Source organism: Streptopelia decaocto, assembly GCF_964273445.1.
Source record: "Streptopelia decaocto genome assembly, chromosome: 2".
Taxonomy (NCBI): Eukaryota; Metazoa; Chordata; class Aves; order Columbiformes; family Columbidae; genus Streptopelia; species Streptopelia decaocto.
In genome coordinates, this window is record NC_138655.1 from 79,094,469 (window position 1) to 79,110,179 (window position 15,711).

A 15,711-nucleotide genomic window follows, 5' to 3' on the forward strand; every position below is an offset into this window, starting at 1 on the left:
ACCTCGCGGGTGCGCCCAGCTCACATCTGTCACCAGCTCTGTTTACAGGCGCGTCAACAGATGCTTGCAGCGAGAGTTGCTGAACTTCGACATCCCGCCTCAAAATATAAACACTTCCCCACAGAAGATAAATCCCGAGTACCAAAAGGCGCTCCCAGCTGACTTCCGGCCTCCCTCAGCCCAGCCCCATCCCCCAAACCCAAAATTGCCATACACACACATACCTTAAAAACAATAGCAGTAAAAAAAAAAAAAATATATATATATATATAGATATCTAAAAATATATATATGTGTGTGTATATATATATATATATGAAACAAACGAAACCCCAAACAAACAAAAAACAAACCACACACAAATGAGATGCCACCATTCAACAGCCACAGCACCAAGCTGTTTAAGTATACTAGAAATAATCAGTAGACTTATTACATTTAAGCCCAATATAACTAACTGCAGAATAAAATTAACTTCACGGTGTTTAGATAGATGGAATATGATTTCCTAAGAGTAAAGCTGCTGAATTTGGTGTTCACCCTGAGCCCCAAAGGCAGAGGATCTGCTGCCCAAAACATGCACTGGCCACCCAGCAGCCAGAGTCAGTAGTCACAACTCTTCATAGGCACCATTATATTAAAAAGCATTGAAGTCTTTATTTATAAAGTTTGCAGAAAGAGATGGATTCATTTAACACTAAGAGTGGCCAACATCAAAGCCCGCTGCATATATTTGTATATTTTCTTAAGCGGCTGTATATACAAGGGAGTGCACAAAGGGCTTCTTTAAAATGCTCCCCTGTGAGGCTGTATTTCAAGGGTAATAGATACTGAATCTGGGGTAATGTCCGAAAAAAACACTGTTTGGAAATATTGTTGAGTCTTCACATGGAGGAGTGAGAAATGAGCACGACGCTTTTCAACTATAACTAAGAAAATCCTTGTCCAGAAGGATTTACTTCTCTGATGCCTGATCCTATGAAACGATGCAGCCAAACACAGCATTTACTGATAAAGAGTCCTACTGACTTCAATAACTTAAGCCAAGTAACTTCAGTGGTGTTATTCATGCTCTGTGAATATGAACGGAAGACTCTTGTTCAAAAGGGCTCCTCAGAGTAGCAAAGACTAGCACAAGAGAGTCCCAAGTGAGGGTGAGAAAGGACACAAGGCAAAGAAAAGAGTCCTTATGTAAAGTGCTTAACCATTTGCCTGCAGGTATGGGATTTTTTATTTTTTTTTTAATCAAAAGTCAGAAAAATATGCACTCTCCTGGTGTAACCATATGGTAACTCTAACGGAATCCTATCTCTAACTCAAAGATCAGACAAAAAGAACCCCCCCAAACCAAGCAAAGAAAGAAAAAACAAACCCCAAACCTCAAACAAAGCCCAGGTCTAACTTTTCTGAATGAGGTCACAATAAGAAACTCCCCTAGCCTTCAAACCAGAAGGGGGGAAAAAAAAAATAGGTGAAAAACCTCCATGGAAAACATACTTGAGCTGTGTTTAACAAGGAACATCTGTAGCCTTCCTTCCCATTCTTGAGACGCATAAATGCCCTAGAAGAACCACATTAAGCTAAACACACAGGAAAAAATACTTCTGTTGCTGACCAAACCATTTACAGGTGCCTCTGATTTGAAGCCACGGATACTGAGCAGTGCTCTGTTTGCTGACATAACACCATGCCGTGAAGGACTTCTTTGTAAAGAAAGTTCACAGAAAGCTGGTTTAACTGATGAAGTCTTTACTGGTGAAATGGGACATCTGTTTTTAAAGAGCCTACATTTTTGGGATATTACCGCTCAGCTGCTTCTATTTATAACATGTTTTATTTAAAAGTTCCTCTCAGTCAACTAAGCAGGTATGCAATTAAGTATCCTGAAATTTCAGTGTTAGACTCTGGACAGTTTGCAGCAATGAGTTCAACTCTCACCTCTCCCTGAATGAGTTTCTTTAGAGCAGATTTCCCCTACATACACACAAACATATTACATCTTACGTTTACAGAAAATTTCCATTGCAAGGGAAAGGGCATTATTAAACATATGTGCTATAAGGTGCTGTCCTGAAAGCCCCTGACACTCACAGGCTTACACACAGTGCTACTTACACAAACCACCATGACTAACATTAAAAAAAAGGGGGGGGGGGCCACTGGGGAGAGCAAATGCTGACTACTGACTGTACAATTTTAAATAGAATTGGATGTACAAATGGAAGAAAAAGTAGAGAGTTCTTGTTCGGAGACAAGAAAGATGTTATTAAAATTAATACCACGCAACTCAAGACAGCTCTTCTGAAAGATTTCAGTCCTCCTCAAGCTTCTTCTATGTGCTGTCTACACTTTCACTGGGGACAGTTTCAAGTGTGTCCGTACAAGTCAAGAGCACAATGGAGTCCTCTTTCATGCAAGGGAAAAGTTAGCATTTATCTGAAATAAAGTTCACATTATTCAGAAAAGGAGAGAAACTGGAATGAGGTTTTTTTTCCTCAGCAGAACCACTGATACTCTACCAAACATAGACAAGTAAGTCATTTCAAACAAAGCGTACAGTGACAGAAAAGCTTTTAGCATTTTATTTAAACACTCACTTGAGTGCTTTATAAGCTTACACAACTTCATTAAAAATTTATAGAATATGGTGATGAGGAAACGTCTGCTTTACTGTAAATAAAATACTTAAGGAAGAAATCATTTTAACCCTAAAAATAGAGGTAGCAAAAATACACTCAAACATGAAAAAAAGATGCAGCAACTGTAATGCCATCTTACATATATATGTCTGTACACACAAGGAAAGATTAGAACTTATTTTTTTCAGTCCCAGTATTCATAGACTGAACTGACATACTTTGTATGTATATTAACAGACATGATGTTTCCAAAACATTAGTCACAGAGTCCTTCACCACTTCTGTGCAGGGTAATGGAAGAAAAAACAAACCAACCAACCCACGCAACCACCAGCAAATGAGCACAGCATCTTGTCTTCTGGAAAGCATCTGGGAGGTGCTTATAAAAACATTTACAATATGAACTGTCTGCTCATTGCAGCTTCTGGAGTCACTGCAGACCCTCCACTTTGAAGACCAGGCTGCAGAAGGCCCTTGAGAGGCCCTCCAGAGCCAGCTGCAGCTCAACACCATGGAAGTGTGCTGAGAGGGATGTTATAGCTTTCATCTCCCACTCCTTTATCATGGGCCAGGGTGATGAAACATGGCCCTCATGTACTTTTCCCCTCCTTGTATTTAATGAGGCTTTCATCTCACGCCGTACAGTGCCACATTTTTCTTTTCTTTTTTTCCCCCCATGAAGAATTAAGACTGTTTTCTACCTATTTGTTTAGAAAAACCCAAACCTACAGTGTGAAATTCCCTTTTTTTAGTGTGTCATATCACATGTTTAGATCTTCCACTCAGCCTTTTACAACCATCTCACACAGAGGATGACAACAGCAGAAAGCAGTATCACGATGATCTTTAATGATAATTAACAAATGGGCTGCTTAACTGCAGCATTCACGCAATACAATAATATTTGAAGAGTAATTACATCACCATGTGATTATCGAGAAGGGATTCAACACCTGATACGCAACTTGTTGAAACGCTGAAAGGTTATGGCATATTCTTGTAAGAGTATTTGCATTGGGTAGGATTCCCTACAACCAATACCCCTTCAGCATACAACCACATGCCACCATGGGGTTTTGGGGCAAACTTATTTCCACCACTCTGAAAAGAAAGAAGAAATTAAGAAGTAATGTACTGGGCTATAATTTTTCCTTTACTCTGCAAACTGACAGTGGCAAAGACGTGAAGTCCAAGCTCATAAAAGTAAAACCTGAGCATGATTCCAGCAAACACACCTTCCTAGTCCCACTGCCCCATCAATCACATCTTGAGAAGTCAGACAAAATGCTCAATGGAAAGGCAAGAAATACAAAGTTTAATAGAAGCTACTGAATTAGAGAAGATGAGTAACAATGCCATGCTTTGATAAGGTCCCGACACTTTCATCAGTTTGTCATTAGACTTGAACACGAACAGCAGCTGTCAAAAGGGTCTAGGAATACATACAACAGGCCACGCTCCAAAAAATCATCACTGCATGTTTCTGTAACCTCACCCCTTGCTTCCCCTGCCTCATTTTTCAGAGTGATCGCCAAGCTGTCAGAGGTCACCATTGGGCATTATCTCAGTTTCATTTCACCTGCTTGCAACCTTCTGCAGCCCGCAGGTAACAAACAGCAAGGGCAGAACAGTCTAAAAATGCATCAGGAAAAGGAATGGGAGGAAAAATACTAACTAGACAATGTCAGCTGGCACTGTCTCTTTCCAGGCAAAGTACACTCCCAAAAACATAGGCCTTGAAAGGATTTAAGTTACCAAATGCAGTGAATGGCTAGTATGCCTCCGGCTGGGCATACTTCCTCATCCACCAAATCCATCTATCCATCAAATCTGTATCTCTTCAATTTAGAGAGAAGGATGTTTTGGGGGACCATGTCAAAGGCCTTACTGAAGTCTAGAAAGAGGACATCTGTAGCCCTTCCTTAGTCCACTGATGTATTCATTACATCACAGAAGGCCACTAGGTTGGTCAGACAAGACTTTCCCTTTGTGAAGCCATGCCTCAAATCACCTCCCTGTCTTCCATGTGCCTTAGCATAATTTATAGGAGGCACTGGTCCAACAAGCAACTGGAGATGTTAAGATGGCAGTGGATGGGAGGGGCAACACAACAGCTATCAGGGAGCTGAGCTCCCTGACTACCTCTTCAGATGCTGAGGACAAGAGTGGCCTTCACTCATCTCTCTGACTCCCCAGGGACACAGAGCATAACTAGGTTTTTCCACTAGAGACAGGACCAGACACGAGCACTTGATTGTGACCTTCTCTCTGTCACCTTGCTTCCTTTGCCACATGCCCAAGGACTTTGGAGAGAAGGAAGACAGTTTTGTCTGCCCCAAACCCTGGTTATTTCATCCCCATTTTCTTACCTCACTGCCAGGACAGTAGCAATTTAACCTCAAGTAGATGCCATCCTGCCCATCAAAAACCACTCTGCAACTCTGTCTAGTTCCTTTCCTGCCTGGAGAAAGGCACGCAAGGAAAGTAAGGGTTCCCTGGCTCTCAAAGACATGCTTTACCATCATGCTTACCAAGAAAGACCGTAAGTGAAGGCAGAAAGAACAAGCAGCATGTTTTCCAGTCTACCATGCTTTTCTTAGCCTTGTTCACTACCTGAAGCTATCTTCATTTGACTCAAATAACTAAAAAAAGGAAGCAAAACTGAGGGAACAAACATCCTCAAAAAGTCAAATGGAATGTCCTTTGGAGGCTGACGACTGTCTGAGCATAATTGTTTATACGTGGCTGAACCTAAAGATGAAATTTCTTCAGGGAAGCTGCTGGAACCTAGGTCTGGATAAACCATGGCCTAATAGAGAGCAGAATAAATAGATAAATAAAAAGTAAGTGTGTGAGAAAGCAGAGCACTTCCAAGCTGTCAGCAACTGTCATGGCTAGTTCTACCTTCTTCTATGGGTTAAAAAGGAAAATGAATTTTAAAAAAGAAGAGAATGGACAACAAGCTCCACGCCAGTCCCCTTCACCAGCTGATGGAGTTGCACTGTGTGTGTTGCTCTGGTTTTCCTCTGGGAGGTGTGAATCAGTGCCCCTCCACTGCTGTGACACCCCAGTGCCACATGCAGAACCACTGAACTTTATGGAATAAGGCTCCCACACCTCTCAGCATCACTTCGGCTTTGTTAGGCACAATCATAGCAACCGACCAGACAGGCAATGGAAAGAGCTATTAAAACCAAAGCTGCGTATTTAGGTCATGCAAAATTCATGTTTTATTCACAAACCTTAGGTTTTTATTTTCCCCTACGCGTTCTCCATAAGGAGAACAGCTTCTTTTCTACAGAGTGACAAAAAGGAGAAAACAAAGCAGAGCGATGCACATACCTGACCATAGTCTGTCCTGAATACGATGACTCCTTCCGCACAGGAATGAACAGTACTGGGATAATGCTGATTATTTTCTCGCAGCCAGACCCGAGACCCCTACAATAAACAAAATAGAGTTACAGATAGCACAAATGAAAAAATAATTTCATTCAGTATTTTTATTTGGAAGTACTTATCAAATAAAAGCAGAGCAAACAAGAGCAAAATTCAAATAAGCAAGTGGAAGCAATAAAATAAAATAATCTCTCAGCAAGTATTTGTTGGTTTCTGCCGGAACAGTAAACACAAGAGAACCACACTGAAATGCCTGGTTTTTTTTTTTAATAGAAGTTCCTAAATGCTGGCAAGAGCAGCTGGAGCCCATTCTCGGAGTCATGTGCCTCACGTAAAATTACGAAGTGGTGTTTGAATTCAGACACAGTTTAGAAGATCCTCCTCAAAGCCGGCTGTCTCACTACCTGTTTATTTTCAATCTCTGTTAGGCACTCACAGCACTTCCCCTCCTATCATCTTTCACCTTTTTTCTAAACCACTTTGCCCTTTATGTGCTCCTCCTCTCTTGGCTGCACAACACAGAGGATTTAAAAAAAAATAAAACCCACTAGCAAGCAAGGTGACAAAGAAATGACATTTGCTTTTAGAGCTGAGGAGGCAATGGAGACACTTATCTGCAAGCCACCTAAGTCAGTGCAGTAAAACATGGCAGGTGCAGCCTATTTTAGTTTTCACGTGGCTATTTGCAACCCTCAAAGGTAGATCTGGTGTCCAGAAAACAGAAATATCCAGCACTGAGAGCAAGGGAGGAGGATGTGGGAGGAGGAACCACAGCTGATGCAGCAGCTGCAGCCAAAGCCATGCCATTAGTGATACCAGCTCAAGTTGCTCCAGCGCAGGAGATGGCTTCAGCTGGCATGAAGACATTAAGCAGCAGCACCCCATGGCCTGACCTACAACCCAAGCTCTACTTCTGTTCTCTACAGACAGCAGGCTCCATACCACAAATACAGTATTTGAGGGATTTTTAGAGTACAAGTATATTATTATTTTTTCTTCACCAGAAAAGTCCAATTACCTCCTGAAGAAAAGGTAGCGGGATGACAGAAAGGAGTTGGAATATACCTTGATAATCAGAAAGGGTGTGACCTTGGGTGTGCAATCACAAAAAAAAAAAAATTAATTTTGCATGCTAGCATCCAGAGATTGTCCTTGCCTGAACCAGGCGTACAGTTGGTAGGGTGCAGGTTCCTGATGAACAATCATGGCAAATGCAGATTTTTAGTTGTGTTGCATACTTAACTCAAGGGGCCTGTAAGTCTATCACAGAGTTCTGCCATGTTACGAGTTGCATATGCTTAAGATAAAGTTGAATAAACACTATTCTTGTTTCTGTGTTGGGAGAACAGCAGCACCAAGAAACAGAATAATACTCATGAAGAATATGAAAACCCTTGCTGCTTGGATTCTCTCAGTGGCGAGAGCCTGGCTGCATATAGAAGACCACGTAAGAGCAGCCCTGGCTATATAAATTCTTCCCTCCACCTTTTGGCAAACTGCTTTCCATTTTAAATGCTGCAAATGCCTGTGGAGCTGTTTGCCCTTTTACCTCTGAAACCTCAAGCCAGATGGTTTCCAGGTTTCAAGCACGCCTGAGCCAGTTCCAATACAAGATATGTCGACTCAAAAGCGCAGGGTGAGGGCAGAGGGGAGCAGAAAGGAAAGCACTAGCATACCGACGTGGGCAGGGGGGGAGCAGGGGACCAGGAAACAGCGAGGAGACGACTGCCCAGAAGCGGTAAAAGCAACAGAGAGGACTTGAACATTTAAATCAGAACCTAGTGATAGCAGTGGGAAGATGTCCACTCACTGGTCTGCATCGGACTCTGGCCACCAGAAATCCCAGGGCACTGCTATGCTTGCAGTCTTCTTGAGCTGCACGAACACCCCCACACTGACCAGTCCCAGGGTCCCTCTCACCCTGTGCTTTGCAGGGCGAGGAAGGCTCAGGTGAGGGCACTGCTCTTGGACCACCTCTGGTACATCCCCACCAGAGCCAGCAAACAGAAATATCCTATGTCCCTTAAGCATCAGTTGGAAGGGACCTCTGGAGGGCATCTAGTCCAACCGTTCTGCTCAAGCAGGGTTACCTAGAGCTGGCTGCCCAGGACTGTGTCCAGATGGTGGTTGAGTTATCTCCAAGGATGAGAGATGCTACAACCTCTCTGGGCCGCCTGTGTCAATGCTCAGTCACCTCCACAGCAGAAAACCATTTTCCTCATGTTCAGAGGGAACCTCCTGCATTTCGGTTTGTGCCCACTGTTTCCAGTCCCTCTTTGCACCTTCCCATTGATGAGATCCCCCTTGAGCCTTCTCCAGACTGAACAAACCCAGCACTCTCAGCTTTTCCTCATAGGAGAGATGCTCCAGTCCCTTCATCATCTTCGTGGTCCTTCATTGGACCCTATGCAGTATGCCCATGTCCCTCCTGCACTGGGGAGCTCAGAAGTTGACACAGCACTCCAGGCATGGTCTCACTAGCACAGAGCAGAGCAGAAGCATCACCCTCCTCAACCTGCTGGCTGCACTTTGCCTAATGCATCCAAGAGAAATACCTATAGAAACTTCAGGAGATGCAATACTCCTGAGTTAACATCGGACACCAGAAGAAAGAACTGTCAGCCTATGAAACAACCCAATTCAATCTGTCAATCACTGTTTCATGTTTGAATATTTTCTTGTTATTAGTAGAATCATTCTGGCATATAACAGAAGGACTACAAGGTTGTTCAGCTCATAAAAAATTTTTACCTCACTGGGCTTTTCTGCCTCAACCTTATAAGCCCTCAGAAGCAAGGCATAGCAAAGCTTCCCCCTCACAGTAAATAACCATAGTTTTGTTCACAAATTGTAACATATTTAATAATGGTGACTGCTGACACTGTGAAGCTCTGGAAACCTGATGGCTCAGCAGGTGGAGGCAGGTACTACAGTCACCCCAAGCAGCAAAGGAAATTTGGCCCCAGACTCCCCACCACCCAGAGAAATGCTTTCACCAGCCTGTACCGGACAGTCTCCACCTCCTCCTCCTCAATTAATTGGATCCATGGAACTTCACACATAAACAGCAAAAAAATTATTTGTCAAAATGCAGTCAAGTTCTTCAAGTGCTTCAGGACAACCAAGCCCCTGTTGTTCCACTGATTTCTTATTTGCCAAAATCTCCAAGCTCAAGTAACATGACGTTCAATGCTTTCAGGGGCAATGAAAAGCTTATAAACATTAAGCCGCAACAAAATTTGCCAAAACCTCAGCATTCAGAATAGCCTCTCACAAGGAGGAGAATGTTTTCCATCTTGAAATTAAATAATTTATCCTAATTTTTTTTTTCTGGCTATGAAGGGGAAAGAAAGGGGCCTGCACAGAAGCGTTCCCTTGGTTGGGGTAGTCCTAAAATAAGCTTTTTAAAGCAACTATGAAAGGGTTTGATTTAAACAAATGTACATTGTTAGGGGTCAATAACTGCTATTCAGGCGAGGTTGGAACAATGCAGTTCACAAAGCCTGAGGCATCTGAAATGCAAATACAACGTGTTCCCTGGCAAGGTAGCTCAACAATACAGTATCTGTCCATGGGCTGGGTGCACTGCAAGGCCTTCCCTTCTGGGGGAAGGAAAAACCCAAAAAAGTCTTCACAAAAGGCAATCCCTCTGCGATGCACTGAAGACACACAAGTGACAGCTTCGAGAACAAAATCCTCACTAGTAGTTGTATGGACAAGACTTGCGTCGCACAGAAGCCACCTGAGGAAGGACTCCACTCAACGCACATGGCAGCACATTATACTGATCTGGACCCGGTTTGGGAGAAGAAGCCTGGGAACTTGGCTACACCAGAGCTCCCTGACAAGCCATCTAACGTGCTGCAACTCTGTGATAACAGGTAAGCTAAGCCATGGAGCGCTTATGGTTTTTATGCCTGTGAAGCGAGGTTGTAAAAATGCTTGGAATAGCATCTGCAGAAGCAGGGCCATATGCCATCATTTCCATAGCAAATAAATTTCTCCTGACTGCAAAAGGGAAAGGAAATAGGTTTGCAAATGTCACAGCTGCAAGACCACCTGGAGAAGTTCCTAGTCCTACACCACACAGATTTTATGGCTGAAAATGCAAACACTACCACTTATTTTCCTCTGTATTCTGTTCTTGCGAGATGGTAAAAGTCCATTCTATTTTACTTTCTTTTGGACACATACACTGGAAATCACAAAATTAACTAAGAACTTTACCTCAACTAAGTAAAATGGTAGAGCATTCGTTGTAAAACTAATTAACACGCTAAACTGGTTATGCATACAGGTTGCATGCTGAATAAAATAACTGCACATTAATTACATTTTTTATATATTATGTATCTCTCTATATAAAAAAGGAGATACTGTGTTCTCCTCCAAGTGAAAATGCTACTCATTCACATTATAATGTAAAACCCAGTTGATTCATCCATGCAGTTGAGTCACAGCAGTTAAAACTGCTTTAAATTAAGGGCACTGAAAGTAGATTATGCTGTATCTGCATTCAAAAAGCATTTCACTACTAGGGCTTGGCAAAGCAAAAGGAACAATAGTCAATATGTATTTAGAGAACCTTTTGTTCATGCACTACAGTAGCTTGGCTCCAAATATAAAGTCTGAAAGACAGGAAGTGAAGTTATTAACTAGGTCAAGCTGGGCATAGCTTTCTAATGGAAAAGATAACCAAAACGACATTTGCCTTTATTCCTCCTCTTTACTAATTCACACACCACAAGGAGGGCCGCAGCAAAAAAGAAGCTATCCAAACAAAATACAACTTTGCTGATTTCATATTAATGAACAGTTTTGCTTCTGAAAACTCACGCTTCATTGTTAGCTTAGGAACACCGAAAACACGTCAGTTTAGGTACCCAAAACCCTTAACATGCCAAGTGCACACCTGGCCAGGCTACTCAGGGGCAAAATCATGAAGTTCACTGGAAGGTGGACATCCCTCACCAACTTCAACCCAAAAATGAAGCGTTCAGCGTCTTACGCAGAAAATGACTTGCTCTTCCACGTCTCAGTCCACATAAGCAAACAAGTAGTATTGGCCACTTATCTGTCTGATGATTTACTCTCTAATTCAGAGTGCTGATCTAGATCCCCTCCTTTGCACTGCCCGGCTTCCCCGGTGCAGATTTCCTGCACTCATCCACAAAAAGATTCCACAACAGTGGTGCTTGAAACACAAAAACTACTACAAAAGTCTGCGAACACTTCCAGCACACAGGCTGTGAAAGGGAAATAAATTAATATTCCTGAAACCACAGCAAGACAGTGATGCTAGGGGGCTCCGTTTGTCTCCAGCCATTCTGCAGCCCCTCTGCCAACAGTCGGAAAACTAGCGGTTTTCATCCAGGGAAGGTGGGTTGGTGAGGAATGGATGGAGGTACGGAGAAGGACTAGTTGAACCCTAAGTCTCTGTAGGTGGTAAGAGAAAGCACAGCTTTGGAAGGTATTTGAGCATGTAATCTACATTTCAGTACCCTAAACTCAACTCCATGAACTGACTACATGCTTACATCTAGGTGCCCACTTAATCCATCTGAATGGGGTAAAACTCATTTTCAAAACACTTACAGCACTAATCACAATTTCCTCAGAGAGCACAGGAGTAAACCACTAACACCTTCTCTCAACAAATTTAGTTCTGCCTCCTGAACAATCCCACTTTACTTTAGTGTTTTAAAGGAGAACAAAGCCACAAAAATGTTTCCATGGGATATAAGGTCAGTTTAGGGCGGTTAATTTCCTGCAGAACAAAATCTCCTTGAAAATGAGACGTTTCTGTTGCCTGTCCATCCCCCACAGCTGATCAAAGCTCCAACTCCCCTGCTCCTGAGGTCTGTGCAACAGCTGCTGATTAACCTTGAACAGGCTTCATCTCCTTCTGTTTCAGTAACTGGAGATAGTGCAGTGCTGACGACGGCATAACGCTTTAGAAACAAGAAACTGGATTAGAACAGATATTATTACTATTAGTGACTTGAGAGGGAAACAGAATAAATTAGTACCTTCTCCAGCCCTTTGAAAGCACCAGTACTTCCCACAAGACTGCCACTTCATATAACATGACTTTTTTTTTTAATTAAAAAAAAAAAATCCAAAACATTTTATCATCCAGTTATTCCCAACACAAACAGCACACAGAGATTACCCTCTATATATGCAGGTGGATGAGCATGCTCCTCCCCAGCTTCTGCTGCTCAATCTGAAGACACACATTGCTAACAGACCTTGCTGCAACGCCAGAAAGCAACTGCACTTCTCTGCTAGAGCTCTGAAGATGCGGTCGCCAGCTCCTGAGGATGACAAGGTTCCCACATCACTGGGAAACAACAGCTTTATCATACTCTGAAAAGCAAATCTAACAATGAGATGCTATCAGGTCTTTTCAGGAGAGTGACTGTTATTGCTCCAGTCTGAATTATGGCTTTCATGAGAAAGATTCAAGTGTTACCTTTACGTTTTGACAAGTTTTGCCGAATAGCTTTTTTGCTGTTGAGACTGTCCAACCTATACAAAGGCACCATGTCTAGAAAAACACAACAATACAGGAATTTGGAAAGCCTATAATCAGTTGCAGTCAAGTTCAACAGGCTGCTAGGGGACAACAGCTCTTTCTCATGCCTGCAAGTTTAGGTAAAGTAACAGTTTCTTAGCAGTCAAGTCAATGGCATTTCTCGTTTGTTCCAAAATTAAAAATCAGCACTTAGAATCATAGAATCATTTCAGTTAGAAGAGATCTTCAGGATCAGAGAGTCCAACCATAACCTAATCTAACTCTAGCACTAAAGCTTGAAGTACTACTTGGCAGCTGACCATGATTAAAAATGTAAAAACGAGAAATCAAGGAAGCTTAAAAAGTGTATGTCAACTTTCATCTTTTTACTGGATCTGCCATTTCAGGTCCCACTGTACATCATCATCACCAGTGGGTACCACAGACCCACCTGGCAGGCAACACCATCTCCACTGCTCTCTTCCCCTACACCTTAGCTTGTGAGGGGGGCAGAAGAGGATCTTAATCTGTTAAAACTCAGTAAGGAAGATAAGTAATTCAACAAGACAACACGTGGGAGGGGAGAAGAAAGAGGAGGCAGTTACTGATGACAGCAGGGGATGTAAGAAACACAGGGGAAGAGAGCTTGGGGCCACTGTACACCTTTCCATCACTGTCTATACTGAGGCAGCAGCCTATTACACTCATGCTCATCTAAAAAGTAGTATGTATTCTCTCCCCTTATTTGAATTCCCAAAGAGGTATATACAATGTCCTCACAAAAACCTTAAAACTTATCCTAAGAACCAAACAAGCCCTAACTCTGCCTTCACAGATTTCAATAGGAGTTGCAGTTCTGTCTTTGATGACAGCGCAGTTTTGCCAAGTACTCAAATTTTTCCAAAACCACATTTCTGTATTAATCACAGTCATGACTACAAATGTAAAAAAAGTCCCAAACAAAACAACCAACCAGAAAAAAAAAAGAAACACCAAAATCTGTTTCCTTAAAATCAACTGAATTTAATTGACCTGTATATATGCGCACATCCCAATTCTTCATCCATGGGAGCTGAGATTTTTTTAACCTTTTTAAGAAAGACAGAACCGAGAATGGACAGTGAACATAAAAGCAGCAGGGGAAGAGAGACTGTCCTCTAAAAACCATTCACCAAAGCCTACAGCAACATAGCAAGAGTAGTTATCCCAGCACGACTGCCCAAACAAGCCAATTTAAATGACCACTTGTTTATGCTTTTTTCATATCATCTAGTAAGTTGTCACAGTGCTGTGCAGCTCTGTCACTGACCTGGGGACAAGAGAACAGCACAGCACAATGCTTGTAGCTCATCCACAACACTCAGCTATGCTACATGACAAGCTTATAAACTCACTTCAAGGTGGAGAACGATTTCTAAATCCACATGTGTGAAGTCATGCTAGCACCCTCTTCTCATTCAAGAAACTGTTCAGTTCTTAATATTGTTGTACAATGTACCTGGACATTGACTTTTTAGAAGAAAATCTAATACAGAACAACTATACAGTGCTATTTTTTTCCACAGATACTAGCTGTGCTACACAAGCACGGATATGCCTTATCTAGAGGGACACTACACTGGCTCAGCCTGATTTGAATTTGCAACGCAGATGATATTTCTGATCAATATACATTTTCTACCATTGACCACTCTTAGCCAGCCATCCAATTTTATTCTGGTGGTATTTATCAAAGCCTTCTTGTGTCAAGGAGCCTCATTGATAAAATGCCAGTGCTGGACCTGAAAGCACACAGGAGGAATTGAATTTAGCAAGGTAAGGACCATTTCTAGTTCCTAGGAAGCTCAGTGTTCGGCATTCTTGTGTGAAAAAGATAATGCACATTGAGCAGCAGATAAGCCAAGAATAATGACACAGCTTTTACATTGCAAGTTACTGGCATCAAAGCTTCCACGTCAGCTCTCACTTCATTTCGTCAATTTTCATTATAATTTCACAAGTCTGACAATATTAGAGGGCTAGAAGGCTTTTTTTTGTTTTGTTTATGTCTCCCTGCAACTTAAAAATACCAGTTTACACAAGTCATTTTCCAGGGTTTAAAGTAGGGATGGGCAAGAAGGGAAAATACTTCCAGCCTGCCTTGTTGTAGAAAACAACTATAACATCAGAGCCTTAAGACAAAAACAAACCAACCCACCCAGCCCACATTCTTTAGAAGTGTTTGTTTGGGGGTTTTCTATTTGTTTGTTTTGGTTTTCCCCTCTTCTTCCAAGCTCCCTATTTTCTTAAAATTAAAACTCAGTATTTTGGAGAGACACAGTTCACGCTTTGGTGCCATACGAATTAGCAAAATGGTATTCCAAGGCTAAGAAAGTGTGAAAAGGAGAGAGAAAAGAGAATAATGGATCACTCAGCCTACAGATCTTTTCTTTAATTATTTCACTAATAGAAATGTTGGTTATTGAAAATCAGAGAATTTTATATATCACGTCACAACTTCTTTTCCTAAGTGCTATGGATCCCCTTATATCAAACTTGCAACAGATGATTCAGCAGGCTTCACTTCTCTTTGCATCTTTGCTTTCACAATACAATCATTCCACGACTATTTCACCACAGGAACACAAGTATTTAAAGCATGCAATTGCACTGAATTATCTCTTTACATTGCTAGTTCATGCCTCAATATTTTTCTATTTTTTTTTTTTTTTTCTCATCAGTCTCATTTCGGAAGTTACATGGGGTTTGCCCTACAAACACCAGAACCCCTTCCCAACTTTGCCCAACTACCATGTCCTACAGATGTCAACAGGACCCTGCATATGGGTAAACATCTGTAGAATAAGGACTTTCTGGCCTGCACCAAGTGGCTGCAGCATCTGGATAGCCACAGCATTGAGGCTGGTTTGGGAAGCGCGGGAAGGCATTATCAGAATCGCAGCATCACACAGAATGAGTCCAACACAGGTTACAAAACAACCTGAGGTAGTGCAGAACCAGTACTTCACACCCAGGACCCAACCATCCTTAAAAGTTAATTAAATAAAAATTAATCAACCCTTTAAGTCCTTAAAAATCCAGGATGTGAGGGCAACCCTCTGTCCAAGCCCTCCTGTGGTGCCTGGCTTTTACAAACAGATTTGGAAGATGGAACCA

At 42.1% G+C, this 15,711-nt stretch overlaps 1 protein-coding gene across 1 annotated transcript in view; it reads right to left on the minus strand.

Moving 5' to 3' along the window:
• Positions 1-15,711, minus strand: part of MYO10 (myosin X) — a 161,850-nt gene that overhangs the window by 123,341 nt on the left and 22,798 nt on the right. Inside the window, 1 exon segment of the mRNA XM_082047078.1 lies at positions 5,982-6,080. Coding sequence (XP_081903204.1) covers positions 5,982-6,080 — 99 coding nt within the window.